The sequence below is a fragment of the Geotrypetes seraphini genome, chromosome 12 (genome assembly GCF_902459505.1).
Source record: "Geotrypetes seraphini chromosome 12, aGeoSer1.1, whole genome shotgun sequence".
NCBI lineage: Eukaryota > Metazoa > Chordata > Amphibia > Gymnophiona > Dermophiidae > Geotrypetes > Geotrypetes seraphini.
This window is the reverse complement of record NC_047095.1, coordinates 119355341-119373406: the sequence shown is the minus strand read 5'-3', so window position 1 is coordinate 119373406 and position 18066 is coordinate 119355341. Positions and strand designations below refer to the sequence as shown.

Here is an 18066-nt window from a genome sequence, read left to right as displayed (position 1 = left end):
GAGTATTTTTTGTCGCTGTGCTATCTCTAGGTCTCTCTTTTTTTCCTGTTGGGTGCGCATCTAATATGCTGGCTGGTGAATTTGTGGGTTCTCCCTTTGATAAACGTAATCCATGGGCTATCGGTGCCATCGTTTGTGCTGTGTTCACTCCGTGTGTTGATGATGAGAGATGGGTAGTGGCAGTACCTGGTCCAGCCCCTATTTCTTTTAGATCCATGGTTCTGTTTCCCTACCCTGATTGAGTGGTTGATTCTCTAGGGTAGGGGAGTCTGCAACCGTGATCTAGTCACTATTTCAGGATTTCCACCATATATATGTGTCCTTTTCCTATGCATTATCTTCCTTGCATGCTTATTGTGGGTTGGATTGATTTTGGTGGTGGTTTTTGGTTGTTGAAATCATGAAGATCTGGCTGAATTTGGGTAGCAGGAGAGCGAGTTTCCCAACTCCTATAAGTTCAGGTCACCCGTGCTGTTATTCACCAGTTTCTCTATGCAGTCAGGTTTTCAGAATTTCCCCAATGAATATGCATGAGATCTATTTGCTTGCACTGCTTTCATTGTATGCTAATAGATCTCATGCATATTCATTGGGGAAATCCTGAAAACCCAATTGGATTGCGGCCCTTGAGGAGGGACTTTGACACCACTACTCTATTGCTACCTCGCCATTTTTTAAAGCAGTGGTTCCCAACCCTGTCCTGGAGGAACACCAGGCCAATTGGGTTTTCAGGCTAGCCCTAATGAATATGCATGAAGCAAATTTGCATGCCTATCACTTCCATCATATGCAAATCTCTCTCATGCATATTCATTAGGGCTAGCCTGAAAACCCGATTGGCCTGGTGTTCCTCCAGGACAGGGTTGGGAATCACTGTTAAAGCATGGATCCTTAGAATCAGGGGGGAGTTTGGCACAGTGGTTAAAGTGACAGCCTCAAGCTCCCTGAGGTTGTGGGTTCAAACCCACGCTGCTCCTTGTGATCCTGGGCAAGTCACTTAATTCCCCCTTTGTCCCAGGTACATTAGATCAGGGGTCTCAAAGTCCCTCCTTGAGGGCCGCAATCCATTCGGGATTTCAGGATTTCCCCAACGGATATGCATTGAAAGCAGTGCATGCACATAGATCTCATGCATATTCATTGGGGAAATCCTGAAAACCTGACTGGATTGCAGCCCTCAAGGAGGGACTTTGAGATCCCTGCATTAGATAGACAGAAAAAAAATGTTTGCGTACCTAAATAAATTCATGTAAACTGTTCTGAGCTCCCATGGAGAACAGTATAGAAAATTAAATAAAAAATACTTTTTTTATCTGTCTAAATTGCTGGAAGCAAGGAATGCATACAAAATAGCACAGACTGAAACCTAAGTCTATTTTTAAAATGGCTGATGTATTTCCCAGAAAACTACCTGCATTTACCACAGCCAATGATCCTCTAGTGATGGTATAAGAATGTGGCCAGACTACAACCCTGGTTAGAGAAATTTTTTAACACTGATAGATTGGCCGGTGCTCCGTCATGTTGTAAATTTCTCTCCTGGGGGCTGTCTAAATATATGCTGAATGTCTTTATTATTTTATTTGCTGTTCATTTATTACTATAGCATTTTTATAATAAAATATCATCATTCTAAGGCACACAGTTCATGGCGTGGTCATTCTCTCTTAGATGAGAGGTCAGTTAAGGAGCATAGCAGCAAATTCTTTCACAGCTAAGCTGATCTTTACAGGGTGCCTTTGCCATCCTTCCAAATTCCTAATGTACAGTTTTAGTCGGGGACTTTGTACACCTTGTGCCATTTTCAGAACACTGGAGGTTGCTGATGTCTCTGCTCTCGGTCATGGTTGCGTTTAAACATTTCTTAAGGCATTAGGGTCTGTTTTATGAGTGGTGGACGACGATGACCCCAAACCAGAACCTGGGACCACCATAATTTGAATATAAAAATGACCAGACGACAGGTAGAAAATGTATTTTCTATTTTGTGATTACAATATGTCAGATTTGAAATGTGCATCCTGTCAGAGATAGTGTTAGATGAACGAGCATGAGCTAGGAAGGACCTAACAGAGGAAAAGTCTGTTTAATTTTGTTTACACCACAGTGAGAGGATGGGGCTGGAGGGCAAAGGGGGTGTGTGTTGAAGCTGCAAATTAAAGCCACCAGGATGTTTGAAGAGAACGCTCAATTGGAACAGGAAAAGCAAATTGAAAAGCCAATTCAATAGGCTTAATTTAAAAATGATTCCTTGTTATCAGGCAACACTACAGCAGAAATGAAAAATATGGTGCCTTACTGGTTTGTAAAAGTTATGACTTAAAATGCAGTTTCAAAAGAGTGGGATTTCAGCCTCAATTTGAATACCGCCAGACATGGAGCCCGACTACCCACTAAGGTAGGTTGTTCCAGGCATATGGTGCAGAAGGGACAGAGTCAGGAGAGAAGGGTACAGACAATGCCTAATGAACAGAGTTTCCATGGGGGAGTAGAGGGAGAAATGAGAGGATAGAGCTGAAGTGCAAATAAACTTGGAGGTCAGTAAGAGGAGTTTGAACTGTATGTGGACATGGACTCAAATGAAGCGATTTGAGGAGGGGTTAATATGAGCATAATGAGACGTGCAGCAGAATTCTGAACAGAAGAGGAGAGCGATGGCTAAGTGGTAGACCTACCAGAAGCAAGTTGCAGTAATCCAGGCATGAGATGACAAGAGTGTAGATAAGGGGCTTGGTAGCATGCTGAAGCAGGAAGTTCTGAATTTTAGCAACAAGTTTCAGCACCTGATGTATGTTCAAAGAAAGATGACTCCCCCCAATGTTGCAAGCCAATGAGATAGGGATGAGTATTTACCACCATAATAGAGAATGGAGGAAAGGAAGGCAGGTTTAGGAGGAATATGGCCAAGACTGAACTCTTATTTCAAATGGCAGCAAGACACCAGGTAGCAATGTAAGCCAGGCAGGTTGAGATTCAGGCCTGGATTCTTGTAGAAATTTTGGGCCTAGAGAAGTAAACTTGTGAGTAGACAACCTAGAGATGATTAGAGCAGAAGGGGAAGTAGTGTAGAGTTGTTTTTTTTTTTTTTTTTGGGGGGGGGGGGGGGAGGGAGGTCCCAGTACAGAGCTCTGAAGAATGCCAACTAATAGCAGTGGAGGATTCTCCAGAGCAGTGTATCCTTGTATAGACTGGTCATCTATGTAAAATGCTACTGATGGATTGAGGAGAATGTGGACCAAAGTAGAGACCTTTGGATTTGACCAGGAGCAGGTCCTTGGGAGAGACTTTAGCAAGGGCAGTTTCCTTAGAAAGCCAAAGCCCTATTTGAGTGAGTTGAGAATAGCTTAGGACAAAAAGTCCAAGACAGCAGGGCAGATTGAAAAGGTCAGTAAAGAATTTGAAGTGAAGTCAGAAAGGAAGATTGAGTCATTTATTGACAACCTGAGAAATCCTTCTATGTGGAAAGGGAGCAAGTTGACAGATGGAATTGACTTGAGGAAAAGCAGCAAGATTGTAGTAAGCAAATATAAGTTGAATTCTATTGGAGAGCATGTGTAAAAAGCCCAACTCCTCCTCTGTGACCTGTTGGATGAGGGGTATGGAAGTAGTAACCTCCAGATGGTACTTATGTGCCAGAGCCTTCCCTGGTTCTCTCCTCCTTACAAATTTAGTTTGTACCTTCAGTATTTTTCCTTCATAAATCTCTTGACTGGTTCAATTCAGTCAGTTTAGCCTTTCAACCCCCAAGTGTCTTTTGGTATACTTCTCACTCAACCTCTCCAGGCCAAACCTTTTGAGTGCCAGAACAGTTAAGATATCCAGTAAATTACAACCAAGGTGCTTTTGTTGACATTAAGGGGTGCTTGAGATCTACAACCTTTACCCCCCTTTACCATGTGGTTCCAACTATTTAAGTTGAAGAATTTGGGAGACAACTTTCCATGCTCATATCTCAACTACAGTAGCTTGAAAATACATTTCCCTATGTCCAATCTGCTCAATTTGTACTTTTATTGAATCCTTGCACTCTTGATACTGATATTCTTGATTACTATAATGTTTTAGTTACAAGTTTGCCCTCAAAGAGGGACTAGGTGGTTCCAAGTTAATCCAGAATGTGGTCATCAAGACTACAATATAATTTTATAGCAGTATATAAATCCTCTAGTGTACCAGCCAATAATGCCTTACACTACATCTTGCCCCCCTACATTAAGGGCATTTGCTCCATATCATGGCATGCTTTCCTTAACATTAAAGTCAGAAATCTATTTTCATTTGCTGGGCCTACTGTTGGGAATTTCTGAAGGATTTTTTCTGTAACACATGTGTTAACAGATTTTTTATGGCTGCCTTTAACCCAGGAGGCCGGCATGGGGAGTGTTATTAATACTGCAGAGGTAGCAGTTCTCCTTTGATTTGGCCTGTTTAATTGTAATTTGGATTTCTGGTTTCCTTGTTACCCATTTGTCATATTTTAATCCCATCTGGGTAATCTAGCTGAAGGAAATCCCATTTCAATCAAATTGTTATTTTCACTCAAAACCTATCATAATTTAAGTCAACGTTTGTATTTATCTTTTGGAAGCAGTGTGAATCAATGATGTCTGAATGATACTATACAGAGTAAGCCAGCCCTCAGTTTTAAATTGGCATATGATAGTTAGTCTTCAATGGTGCCAGGCTGGCGTTGGAGCAGTCTGGTGTTTTGGTTTAGGTCATAAGAAGCAATATTTCCCTCCCCCACCACCAATAAGTCCTGGAGTACCCCCTTAGTTAGGTTTACAGGAAGTTAATGAATATGCATGGCAGGGAGTTGGCATACAAACTCATGCAAAGTCACTGTGGATATTCTGAACCCGACTGGAAAGGGGGCAACTCCAGGATCAACATGGGAAACACTGATCTACAGCAAGTGACTAGCCTTTGGGGCCTTCAGTTGAAGTAAGGCTATAGCTCTTCCTGAGAAAGACATCTATGCTTTACTATCCTTGTGGAAAGCCTAAAAAAGGATTACTGATATGTTTGGTTGGGCATTAGTAGTTAGGTTACTTTTTTCTAATCTAGTCACACCTTTTGTCATGGTTCACATGCTCTACACATGCGAGAGGAACTCACTTCTCCAAAAAGTCTTTGCATACAGATCTAGGAACCTCCCCCCCCCCAAAAAAAAAAAAAGCTTCAAGAGAAACAAAAAACTGAAAGTAGATCAGATCTAATATGCTTTTCAATATGCTTTATTAGACCAACATGCAGAGACAAGTCATAACCTAGATACAGGATATAAAATAGGCCATCATGGTAGGAAATAAAAACAAATTTAAAATTAGTCAACTATATCCCCATCCCCTTCGACAGCCCCAGCCAATGATTTGGCAGGTAAAAATTGTTTACACTATACTAGTCTGTTCTAGAGACTTTAGAGAAACATGCAGCAGGTTTTCCAGGACATTGGCCTCTTCACTTAGGCAGCACAGGGATGAAGACCCAGACCTGTGTGTATTCTTCTGATAAACAGGAAGCCAGAAACAGGGCGTAGCGCCCAGCCTGAATACACAGGTTGAATTTCTGACTCCGAATCAGACCGTCCTGAAAAAAAAAAAAAGAGACAAATCAGCAAATTAAGACATCACAGCCATAGGCGGGACCATTGAGTTCTAAGCCCCAGCTGAGCTGGTGACCGACCTTGAGCAAGGCCAAATAATTTATTCTTATACACCGCCATACCAAAAAAGTTCTAGGTGGTTCACAACAAACTGGGTACAGTAAGTACATAATAAAGATGAACAAATTGGAATAAGAGAAACTTTGAGTGGAATGCATTTACAATATAATGCAGATAATACATTAGAGAAAGCTGATAATACCAGCTTAACAGGCAAAAGAAATGCCTACAGTGCTCCCCTGAGATGTGGGGGTTCTGTTCCAGGAACCCCTGTGAATATGGCTCTTCATGGGGGAGCCTGAAGAAGGAAGTGGGAACAGCCGGAGCGCCACGAGTGAAGGAAATCACTCACAGTATGCTCTGACCGCCTCTTCCTGCACGAAGTCTGGCCTTATCCAATCGGGAGCTGCATGTCAAAGCAGCTCATAAGGCCTGACTATGCAGGAAGAGGCGGTTGGAGCGTACTGCAAATTACCTGCACTCCTGCTGCCCTCTCCTTGTCGGCGGTTCGGGGTCCTGGTCATTTGCAGTATTTACTACTGATTGATCAACTGGGGGAACACTAATACAAATAAAATATCAGCTGAATCTAAACTAATTAACAGTTTAAAAAGAATGCAGTTAAACTAACCTAACCAGCAAAGTTGATGCATATAATAAATAAAAATAAACCTGTTAAAAAAAAAATAGCAGGTTAAGATGCCATCAAAAAGTTGTCTTAATTTTCTAAAATCAAAATAGAAGAGACCTCAAATTATTTTTCCAAGCCATGAATTCAGTTTAGCGGATTGAAATGAGGGTTCTCTTGAGGAACTTATAGCGACAGGATTTTATAGAAGGATAACTAAAAAAGTGTACTCTCCGTGTGATCTTGTTAGTGTGACTCAAGGAAAAATGAGGTGCAAGGTAACCTGGTAAAAATCCAGAAACTGATTTATAACAAATACAAGAAAATTTTAAACAAAATTCTAGACTATCAGTAACCAATGGAATTTCAAATGAGTAATATGCTCCCATTTTTTTAAACCAAAAATGAGGCGAACAGTAGTAAATCTAAATCTAAACCTTAGGTTTGTATACCGCATCATCTCTACATTCGTAAAGCTCGACACGGTTAACAAGAGTTAGGGTAGAAAGGAACTCCAGTGGAGGGAAGAGGCAAAATGAAGAGAAAATTTAGAAGACTAGAATAACCAGAGAGGGAGGAGGAGTTACATTTTTGAGAATAACCAGGTTTTCAGATGTTTACGGAAGAGTTGGAGGGAGCTCAGATTCCTAAGAGGGGAGGTAAGGTTGTTCCAGAGCTGAGTAATTCTGAAAGGGAGGGAAGAACTTAGTTTTCCTACAAGTGAAACGCCTTTTAGAGAGGGAAAGGAAAGTTTCAGTTTATGGGTGGATCTGGCAGAACTGGGGGTTAGAAGAGTTCCAAGAAAGAGGAATGAAGGGAGGGAGAATACCGTGTAGGATCTTGAAAGTGAGGCAGGCACATTTGAAGTGTACTGAGATAATCGGAAGCCAGTGGAGTATTCTGAAAATAATTTTCTTGTAAGCACCTAAATGTTAGGGTAATCAAGAATGCTTAATATAGAAGACTACCAATAAGTGAATGTCCCCCGTCTTGTAATTTACAATGCGAGGCAATATCATATGTACCTTATCATAGGAAAATGCTTGATGTGGAGTTGCATTTCTTCCCCTGTCCTGGACAACACAGGCCTGGAATGTAAAGACAGGACGTTCCACACTAGGATGTGCCACACTGAGACACAGCTCTTTCCTGGTGTTGTGCCTTATCTCGTTCAGGGAACTGTACTCAAAATACTATAAAAGGAAAAAACCCAAGGTTATGTTCAGCCAGCATGCACGGTTGTGGGAAAAATGACTTGCGCACAAGAGCTTCCAACATGCTAGGTTAGTGGTTCCTGATCCTGTCCTGGAATGCATGAATATGCATGAGCTTTGCATATAATGGAGGTGACAGGCATGCAAATCTGCTCCATGCATATTCATTAGTGTTATCCCAAAAATCTAAATGGCTGGTGGTCCTCCAGGATAGGGTTGGGAACCACTGCCCTAGGTAAACATTGATGTGCCTTGGGGGCATGGCACACAGCTGAAGGCCTTATGCATGCCATTCCTATAGTCGGGTGGTCTCAAACTCAAACCCTTTTCAGAGCCACATTTTGGATTTGTAGGTATTAGGAGGGCCTCTGAAAAAAAATAAAAATAAATAATGTCTTAAAGAAATGACAATTTTGCATGAGGTAAAAAACAAACAAACCCATTTAGTTTGTAAATCTTCCCTTTTGGCTAAGCCTTAATAATAATATTGTAATTTATAGCTAAAGAGACATGATCAAGAACTTTATACTTTTTGTGATTATGATAAACATACCACGGCCTCATAATAGTACCTGGCAGGCCGCATGTGGCCCCTGCGCCACGAGTTTGAGACCACTGCTATAGACCAATATCTTCCCTCATTTCCTACCCTGGCCTTATGTTCGGCATCTCTCCCCTATCCCTTCTGTGCCACATCAGAATGTTACTCAGCAAAGGCATGCTCAAGTGCTAAAGCTCATCCTCCCTGATTTGTTTTCAGTGTAGGAGGAGCCATAGCAGCATTTGAGGGCTGTCGACCAAATTAGAGTAAGTTTTGGAGAGACAGGACAGGACAAGCGGGGCAGCATCAGGAAATAAGGGAAGATTTAATCACATGCTGCCCAATCAGATTACCACTACTCTAACACAAATAATTGCTGGTGACATCTTTGGACATCCAGGGTGGGCTTGTCAGGCTTCCCTTTATGGTCCTACCCTAGAGGTCACTTCCTCTGGGCGGACTGCAGTGGAGAAAGGCAGCCTTCCCACCAGCTCCGTAGGCGGATAGCAGCATCCAAGGTACACAAGATGGATATGGGGGGGGGGGAAGAGCAAGAAAATGCTGGCTTGGGAGGATAAGGTGAGAGGTATGAGGAAGATGGGGGTGGAGGGTAAGGACAGGGGATATTGTTTAATTGGATGGATTGTACTGAATTTCCTACCAATGCAAAACTAAAACCCAGATCCCTGCTATGATCAGCATAACTTCTACAAAAGTGGTCAAATATCAAATCATTGGCTTAAGAGAAACCTACTTGTAGACTGAATAGCACATTTTTAAATCTTGTGGGGCCATAAATGGCTTCCATGGGACCAGTTCCTTGATAACAAAAATGTTCAAGCTAATTATTGTTCCTGTTGTAGATGAAACAGTACTTGTTTCATTTTTCTCTAGTAGCCTGAAGAAATTGAAACTGTATAGGATCCCAAAAAAACAAATTCTGAATTTTGCAGTTGAACCAAACATTTACAAGGAAATTTTAGATAGAAAGAAGCCTCCAGAGCTATCGCCCCTAAGTTTTCATTTCAAAAATTCCTCTAATGGAAAAATTCTTACCAAGTCTCCACAGAATTTTGTCAACCTATTTTTAAATTATATTTTCATTAGTAATATCTTATCCATCTCACTCATAGGTTATTACCAGGGTGGACCGAGTCTGGATCATACCTTGACTATCCTCTAGAAATATTCAAATTTATTACTGTTGATACCAATTGGTCAAGATCCTGGTTGGATTCAAGTTTTTCTGGGGACTATAGTAATTACTATAATAAGTCTCTGCATTGAGCATACCCAGTATCTCCTTAAAAATTTTTCTTAACAATTAGAGGAACAATAATTAGCCCTAAAATAGTTTAAATTGGGGTCCACTTGATTCAATTAATTTCTTTACCTATAGTGTATTTTTTTTTTTTTTTAATAGTAATGAGGCACCCCACCGATGTGGACTTGAAAGGAAATTGATGTTTACTTTATATTGTATTGGTTATCCTTTTGATTCATTATGAATGCAATGATAGAAAATTAAGAAAAGAAAAATAACCCTCACAATGTTCAAGCTATTTGAATGGTTATTGGCCGGCCTCCTACTAGCTTTGACCAGTTGAACCTGAAAGAGGTTTCAAAGTCATCCAAAAGTGCATTTCTTCCAATCTCTGGTTAGAAGTTCCAAGATTGAGATTTTTTGACCTGTTATGGACAGCAACACACACACAAAGGTATCTGATTTTTTGGGCTCACAACATTGCCTAGCCTTCAGTTGTATAAATGCCATCTCCAACTAGAGATGCAGAGATGTTTTACACTGATCAATTTCTTCAGCTAGAACACAAGCTCCCCTACCTTTTACTAAGGCATAGTAGCTGTTTCTAACACAGCCTGGAGTGCCAAATACTCAACACTCAGAAATCCTATTTGTGCTGGAGCAGTTGTAACATTTAGTAAAAGGGGCCTTAAGTGTGTGTGTGTGGGGGGGGGGGGGGGAGTTTAACAAAGCTACTGAATTATACTGAAACTCAGGATAATTAGCAAAAAAAAAAAAAAACCAACAACTTTAGTGTTGTTATAAATGTGCAGAAATTGCAAATTGTGTACAGAATTCCATCAGGAGTAATTGCTACCCTACCAAACCACTGCTGCTAAAACCAGGCTGATGGCCAAAACCCAGTTGGGTTTAAGGTTTCCACAGTGGGAAAGTGGCATAATATTTACATCTATTAGCATATAATGGTATCATTTGTGTCCCCATTGTGGAAACCTCAAACCCAACCCTACCCTAGGCAGATCAGATCTGGCCCTTATTCCAATTAAATACCCTTCCCCCCCCTACACAAAGAAGCCCCCTTCTTACCTGTTTACCTGGGTCATCATCTTGGCATTCATTTGTGCCTACTTCAGCCTTTCCATCTTCCAAATCACCAATTTCCAGGCACCTCTCCAGACCTAAATTCACAAGCTGGAAAAAAATAAAAAAATAAAAAAAGAGCCCTTTGCCCAAGAGTTTAGAGCTGGGCCACTGGGGCAAGTGTCAGCCTGGTAATTCAAAATACAGCAGGTCTGCTGTGGTCCAGAAATCCCCCACCCACAGATGAAAATCACAAACAGTTGAAGTCCCCAGTTGGAGGATCTCGAACTGCCTTGGAATTCAACTGCAATTACATCGATGTTAACCATTCTGAAGGTGCCACTAAACATCTCCTTATACAGAGGCCTAGAGTACTCACAGCACCATAAAAGCGTGGGTTGAGTTCTGGAATGAAGAAGTCTGAGCGGACGGTGTTCATGTACCAGCCAAAAGATTTACAGCCCAACTGCTCTCGCAACCGATGTCTCTGGCTCAGGTTCCCATATGACTTCTGGGTAGTGGTAGGAGAGGAACAAAACAAGACAGCAGTCAGGCCTCTGTTCGAGACAGCAAAATGGGGTGGGCCACTGTGGGCTTGGCTTCACCAACTAGCGCAGAGATCAGGAATTTGGTTTTATTCCCCCCACTCAACTAAGAGTTGTCTACTATACCTGATACATGAACCTAATCCAGCTATGATATTCTACACAATGAGGGAGAGGAAGGAAGGAGGTTTTAAATAAAAGACCAAGTTTTACCTCATTGAATATACGAGCAGCCTCCATATTCCTGTGATAGAACAGCATCTTGTATTCATCCATCCAAACCTCCGCGACTCGTACCAGATTCCAGGACACCACTGAGCTTCCCTCATCTAATAAGTGAGGGTTCTCCGTGCGGTAGACGTGACCCACCACAGAGCAGGGCACAATCTCCAGCTTTCCTCCACACATCCATACCTGAGGAGGGAGAACATCTTTTGAAAGACTTGACCCTCCTGCTTAAATCGCTTCCATCTCCTGCCAAGAACACCATAGCAGGCATGCAGCCTGCTCCCGCTTCATGCTTCTTACCTTAAGAGAAATTTCCAAATTCTCACCTCCCCAGATTTGCAGGTCTGGATCGTAGGTCCCAATGTGCTGGAAGAAGGATTTGGAGATAGCAAAGAGTCCCCCAGCTATGGCTGGTGTCCTGAACACAAAGAGAAAGCTGTTCAAGTCCCTGCCTATGAGAATTAAGCAGAGAGTGGGTGAGTAATGTGTTGCTTACAGGAAGGGCTGAGTCTCATCCATCCGTACGTCCTCTAGGGCTTGGGGCAGGGGCTCAAACATGAACGCCAGCGCCCAGTCAAAGTTTCCACGGAAGTGCGTTGCGGGCTTGGGGACAGGCCGCTCAAACTGGAAGGTGTGCAGGTTGATGGAGACAACGTCAGGGCTCACAACAAGGGTGTTGTCCAAAGCGATCCGCTCCAGAAGTGGTTCCAACCACCCTGACCAGCACTCGCCTACAGGCGAAAGGAGACATAGGTACCTTGAAGTCTAAAATGGGAGCGGGAAGATTACCAAATACTAGGACACCTCTTGTGAGACTATCACACATGCTGCTGAATGCCTAATCCGCCACCACTAATTCACCTCCAAGTGCAGTGTCCCGTTTCCATCACCATATGTTCACCTCCTGGTTCCAGCTATTCCTGTACCCCCTCAAACCAGTTTCACCTCCAGTGGGCCCTCTACTCACAATGGGCATCCAGGAATACCAGTACATCTGCTTTGGACTGCTCCACTCCCAGCAACCTGGCACCTACCAGCCCCTTCCTCGCTGGCTGCCGTAAGAGCTTCACCAATGGCAGCTGTCTCAAATACTCATCCAGTGTTTTCTGCAAGTCCTCTGTAGAGGGGACAAACAGGAGCCGCCCAACCCCCACCAAAACCTTCGTCAGAACTAGTACATAGTAACTTCCATTGGAGCATACTATCAGGTCAGTCTAAGCCAAGGGTTCTCAACCCAGGCATGTTTTTAGGATATGTGCAATGAATTTGCATACATAGGAGACTGTATGCAAATTTATCTCATATATATTAGTTGTGAGTATCCTGGAACCCTGACGGTGTCACGAGGGCTGGGTTGACAACCTCTGTCAACTTTGGCCCTTGCCCAGTCAGCTTTTCAGGATTTTCCAATGCATATGCATGAGATCTATTTGCATGCATTGCCTCCATTATAAGCATATTCATAGGGGAATCTGAAAACCTGACTGGGTTGTGGTCCTCTGAAGATCGAGGTTAAGCACCCCTGGCTAGGCATGTTTGGGCTTCTAGTTGCAGGCTTACACACTCCACTCTGATCTGTTTAAATTGCAGATTCACCAAGTCTATTCACACCCTCCTCCACTTTCTCTATGATTTAAGAATGGTCTAGTTCGTCTTCCAAATGCAACCTGAACATACATAGCAGAATGGGGTGGAACCCAGGGCCTAAACAGGGTCAGTAATGGTAATATTTGGGGATGGAGAACCTGAAGCCCACCAGCAGGCTGCATCTCCCTTCAGCTTTAAGCAAGCTTAGGGGCACCTGCAACAAGGACAGCCCGGGATCTTGGTCCACCCAGGCAACAGGATCTTCTACTGCCCCTGTGTGCAGTAGGTTCTTCCAGGTCTGATCAATCATCCTCTCCATGTCTTCAGCATCCCAACACCAGAGACCTATTCATTCAATGGCAAGTGAGGAATGCACCTCATTTCACCCACGTAAGCCAGACAATACCTATGGTCTCAGAAAGCAGACCACCATCAAAGTCAAACCAAAGAGGGGCAGGAGGGTTTACTACGGTTCCCTCACATCTCATGCTAGATCCTCTCTCCAAGATACAACATCCATTGTGGAGGTGGCTTACCGTTGGTACTGGCATCATCTACAAGGATTATCTCAAGCAAGAGAAAGCGGGGTACAGTGGCGAGGACACTGTAGACTGTACGCAGCAGAGTTGAAAAGGCCTCATTGTGGAAGATGATGATAACACTGACAGGGGACAGGGCCGGACAGCGCTTGAACTTCTTCGCCACACACCTTTCAGAGGAAGGGACAAGAGTAGGTTATGTTACAGCAGAAAGTTAAATCATTGAGCAATAAAGGATTACCTCAGGGGTTCACTAGAGGCATGGCAAGACATTACTCCATCCCTTGCTCCCAGGCAGTGTCTCCTGCACCTAAACCCAGAGAATTGTGTGTGGGACTGTGGGCACAGTGGTTAGAGCTACAGCTTCAGCACTAAGGTCGTGGGTTCAAATCCCGTTCTGCTCCTTTTGACCCTGGGTAAGTCACTTAATCCTCCATTGTCACAGGTACTTTAGGTAAGATTGCGAGCCCACTGAGACAGATAAGGAAAAAGTGCTCAAGTACCTGAATATAAACCACTTAGGCTATAAGCCTTAGAGGGAGCATTGCATACAAGTAACGCTCATTATTTACAATGAGCAATGTGACAGACAAGAGGATATGGACAGAAGCTAAGGGGGGACAAGTCCAGGACAAATATCAGGAAGTTCTTCTTCACGCAACGAGTGGTAGACACCTGGAATGTTCTCACAGAGTTACTGCGGAATCCACCGTTCTAGGATTTAAAAGCAAACTAGATGCACATCTGTTATGAGAGGCAGAGAGGTATGGGTAACTTAATTTATGCCAGGTTTACACCTGGCAGGGCCTGCTCGTGTGTGGGTCACTGGACTTGGACCAAGGTCTGATCCAGTGATGGCGGTTCTTATGTTCCTACTGTCATGGTACATAAACCAATTTGGAGAGGCTGCCCACGCTAGAAAGAGTGTTTTGTTTAAATCAGATTGTTTTTTTTAAGTGTAGTCTGTTAAGTCTGGAACTCAGTCTAGTACAATTGTAATCAATTACTGTGTGAGAATGTTAAACTTTCTAGGTCAACCAATCTACATAATTTCAGGAAATCCAGCCACAGCCAGCAGAATAACTGTTCCCCTTACATCTTTTGTGTCTTGTTTTAGATTATAAGCTCTTTCAAGCAGGGACTGTTGACCGACTATACATTGCTGCATATGTCTGGTAGCACTATAGAAATAGTTTAATAGTAATGTAGATTGAAGATGCCCCATTGTGGGACCAGCAACTCTAGCCCAGTTGCATGGGGGATTTCATGCCAACTCTTGGTGTGCTTAAGCAAAGTAAACTAGAAATAATTGCTGATGCTTTAAGACCGGGCCTGCCCTGCCTGCCTGCCATTTCCCTGCTGTGATTTAAGCCTTTGAAATATCCCCAATGTGGATGGTGTGACCTATCCCTGTCCCTGCTTGCGTTGTTAAAACCACTTTTTTTAAAGTGACAAGTTTGTTTGTCAAGTCATCTCTAAAGTCTCAGATTAACTGGTTCTCCTTGACAAGTCCAAGTTTCAAGCAAGATAAAAATAAAATACAATAGGCAGCTCTAGATGGATTAAGACCAACTCCATCATTCTCTCACTAGTCATTACCTAAGCTGCTCAGTTTGTCAACCCACCCACAACTTCTTTGGGCAGTAGACCTAGAAACTGAGTCTGTAGTCCAACCCTAACCTCAGCAAAGAGGACTAAAGGTGCAAGTCAAAATGCATGTGTTTATGGCCAATACTTGGTTAAGCAGGATTACAAAAAGTCATCTGGGACAGGCTCAGCCAAGCCCTGGCATTGCTCCACTGCATGCTGGATTATGTATTTCCAGCTCATCCACTAAGTCTACAAATTTATAGTGGCAATAGAGACAAAGCCAGAACCAGCTCAGGCTGTTTCTACTGACACAAGGCTTGCTAGTAACCTTAGATGATATCTATAGGAAAGCTAAGCTCTGTGTAGAGATGAGGGGGGCATAACAGGAAAGCAAGAAGCACATGATAAAAACTATACACCACACAGTTTTGTTCCATCTTACTCAGGGGCTCTGGTATCTGGTTCAAGGTCCCGAAGCAGAGAGATACGATCGCTGACAAAGGCATTCAAGCTATACTTTGCGTAGCCCAAATTCAACTCCTTCTTCTCTTCAGCTGAGAGATCTGACACTCGGTATGGTCTTCCCCCTGCGCCAGGGAACCAGGGGTCTTGGTGAGGCCGCTTGAAGCGGGGCTGGAGATCAGTAGGAGAATAGTAGCCAGGGAGGCAGCCCGTGGGCCCTTCATTCTCTAGCGATGGTGAGCTCTGCCACTGAAGGGTGCCGTTATCACTGTATACATTCGCAGCATGCCTGGGATTAAAGGCCGACTCCCGACTCAATGGCTGCTGCATCGAAATCTTAGAGAGGTACCAATTCATAATACCCATCATCAGAAGACATAAGATGATGAGGAACACCAGGACACGCAGCTTGGTCACCTTTATGCGTGGGAGAGCCATGGCCCAGACCCTGAAGAGGGGAGAGGGGATATAACAGAGGAGGGGCTGAAGAGAATAGGAAGGAAGACACAACAAAGATTAAATAGATATTCTGTTACACAGGCATATGTGCTCTAAAAAGAGAGAGAGTTATCTAGGCAGGGAAGGGGCGAAACCCAACCCCAGTTTTCCCCACTAGCACAAAATGTCAGCCTAACCCGCAGGAGTGTCCTGGACCTCAAGGCATATCTAGGTGGCCTTTGACCCTTCTATCATCTCCTCTAGGAGCAGTTACCTCTCAATTGCAAAACAACCTAAGCTCTTATTCTCTACCTGCCACTAGAAAATTCATGAACACAGCATGGCATACAATCTAATCTTTTCTTTGTGCATCATGCATATCTATTTAGGCTCAAGGCAACATAGAGAGAGGAAGGATTAGGAGAAAGGGAAGCAGGAGAAGAGAGGAAAGGACATACAAGAGACATAAGAGTCACTTTCTATATGGGTTCATTTTGCACCCCCACAGAAGAGGGGCATATTACTGTATAGAACATAACTTTTCTACTACACATTTTAGGGGCCTTAACAGAAAGTAAGTGGAGAAACAGCCTTAAGATTTGAACAATTGACTGACAATAGGGAGCACCTAATGACATTGGGGGGGGCAAGTCACTCTATACCCCACCCCCAATTACCTCAGGTACAAAGTTAAGGCCTCCAATAACAGAAAAACCTTTTGAATTACAACTGTAAAGAGTTAATAGTCATATCTAGTCATTAACTACTGACTTAAGTAGCATATAGAGGGAGAAAGTTACTACTGGATATATTTAAAACTTATACCAACCCAATTAAAAATGCTATAGCACACATTGCTTTTGAAGGTAGAATTTAACTATTTCCATGCTACAGAGAATCAGTTAAACTCATCAGAAGACAAACAGCAGCTTCCCAGGTTAATACACTTAAAATAAGAGAGAATGAATAATTAACTACAGCTAGTATTTTTTTGTCCAGTCTTAAATAATTGGCACCATACATCACCACAAGAGATCAGCACCAATTTTCCAATTCAAAACTATAACCTACTCCTAAAATGTAACAAAAGCAGAAAACCCCCCACTCCTTATATTCAATACCCCCTCATTTCTAACTAAGAAAGAGACAAAGAAATTGAAACATAAGCCCAGAAAGCTTGCTCCAAGCCCTTCTGAATGCACCTCACTCACCTGTTACTGGAACAGAACCACACCCCAAACCTCCATAAAGTCCCAACCCTAGAGGAGCTCTTTAAATACAGCTGTCCCCAAGGCCATGGGGTGTCTGAGCTAATTAATTTCAATCATTAAAAAAATTGCTAAGATAAACATTGTGATATTGCTCTTCCTTCCTATAACATTCTTAAGAGTTTTTTTGGGGGGGGTTAATTTAATTTTTTTGGTTCACATATGCAGGCATTGGGTTAGGCAGCAGCGATGGCTAGCAGGCTGGGTGAGGGGGGGGGGAGAAGGAGGCTGCAGATTGGAGAACCTAGCAAGGTCCTGAAAGTTCCCCGCCTCCTTCTCCACCTCCCCCCAGCTTGCAGTGCAAGGTTTTAAACACTCTAGCCAGAAGGGGGAGCTCTTTCTTTCGGCTTGCGCTGGTTGTGCAGATGTGGTGCGCAGGTGCGTGCTCTGTGTAATCATGGCGAGAGAGGTAGAGAGGTGAACGGGGGTCTGGTATCCTTCTGTAATCCGTCCCATCTGATTTTGTTTGATTTTCCCTGTGCTTGAGACCGAGGTTAGAGATGTTCCTCATCGGTCTGGAGTATTTTTTGTCGCTGTGTTATCTCCAGGTCTCTGTATTGGGTGCGCATCTAATATGGTGGCTGGTGGAAGTTCCGGGTTCTCCCTTTGATAAACGTAATCCATGGGCTATCGGTGCCATCGTTTGTGCTGTGTTCATTCCGTGTGTTGATGATGAGAGATGGGTAATGGCAGTACCTGGTCCAGCCCCTATTTCTTTCAGATGTATGATTCTGTTTCCCTATCCTGATTGATTTTCTAGGGTAGGGGAGTCTGCAAACGTGATCTAGTCATGATTTCAGGATTTCCCCCATAAATATGCATGTGCCCTTTTCCTATGCATTATCTTCCTTGCATGCATATTTTGGGTTGGATTGATTTTGGTAGGGTTTTTTGGCTGTTGGAATCATGAAGATCTGGCTGAATTTGGGCAGCGGGAGAGGTGGAGCGAGTTCCCAAGTCCTATCAGTTCAGGTCACCCGTGCTGTTAGTCACCAGTTCCTCTCCTGCTACCTCACC

At 43.2% G+C, this 18066-nt stretch overlaps 2 protein-coding genes across 2 annotated transcripts in view; both read right to left on the bottom strand.

Annotated features, from left to right (window-relative positions):
* The window catches only part of LOC117346347 (polypeptide N-acetylgalactosaminyltransferase 6-like), a 52885-nt gene extending 35854 nt beyond the window's left edge, over positions 1-17031 (bottom strand). The window contains exon 1 of the mRNA XM_033915751.1: positions 16993-17031. The gene's annotated coding sequence lies outside the window, so the exon portion shown is untranslated. The remainder of the gene's footprint in view (positions 1-16992) is intronic.
* LOC117346350 (polypeptide N-acetylgalactosaminyltransferase 6-like) lies at positions 5220-17111 on the bottom strand. The gene is made up of 11 exons (XM_033915758.1): positions 16993-17111; positions 15324-15826; positions 13289-13461; positions 12133-12282; positions 11662-11896; positions 11466-11583; positions 11151-11351; positions 10772-10903; positions 10399-10503; positions 7319-7486; positions 5220-5589 (listed from the first exon to the last, which is right to left on the bottom strand). The coding sequence occupies exons 2-11, from the start codon at positions 15779-15781 to the stop codon at positions 5461-5463; spliced, it is 1869 nt and encodes a 622-aa protein (XP_033771649.1). The 5' UTR covers positions 15782-15826; positions 16993-17111; the 3' UTR covers positions 5220-5460.
* Between the last annotated feature and the right edge of the window lie 955 nt (positions 17112-18066).

Excerpts from the sequence above, each read along its gene's own strand:
- LOC117346350 (XM_033915758.1), bottom strand. The coding sequence starts at position 15,781 with ATGGCTCTCCCACGCATAAAGGTGACCAAGCTGCGTGTCCTGGTGTTC. Across the intron at positions 11,584-11,661 it reads GATGAGACTCAGCCCTTCCT|GACACCAGCCATAGCTGGGG; the intron begins GTAAGCAACACA and ends CTTTGTGTTCAG. Across the intron at positions 10,504-10,771 it reads ACCCACGCTTTTATGGTGCT|CTTGTGAATTTAGGTCTGGA; the intron begins GTGAGTACTCTA and ends ATTTTTTTCCAG.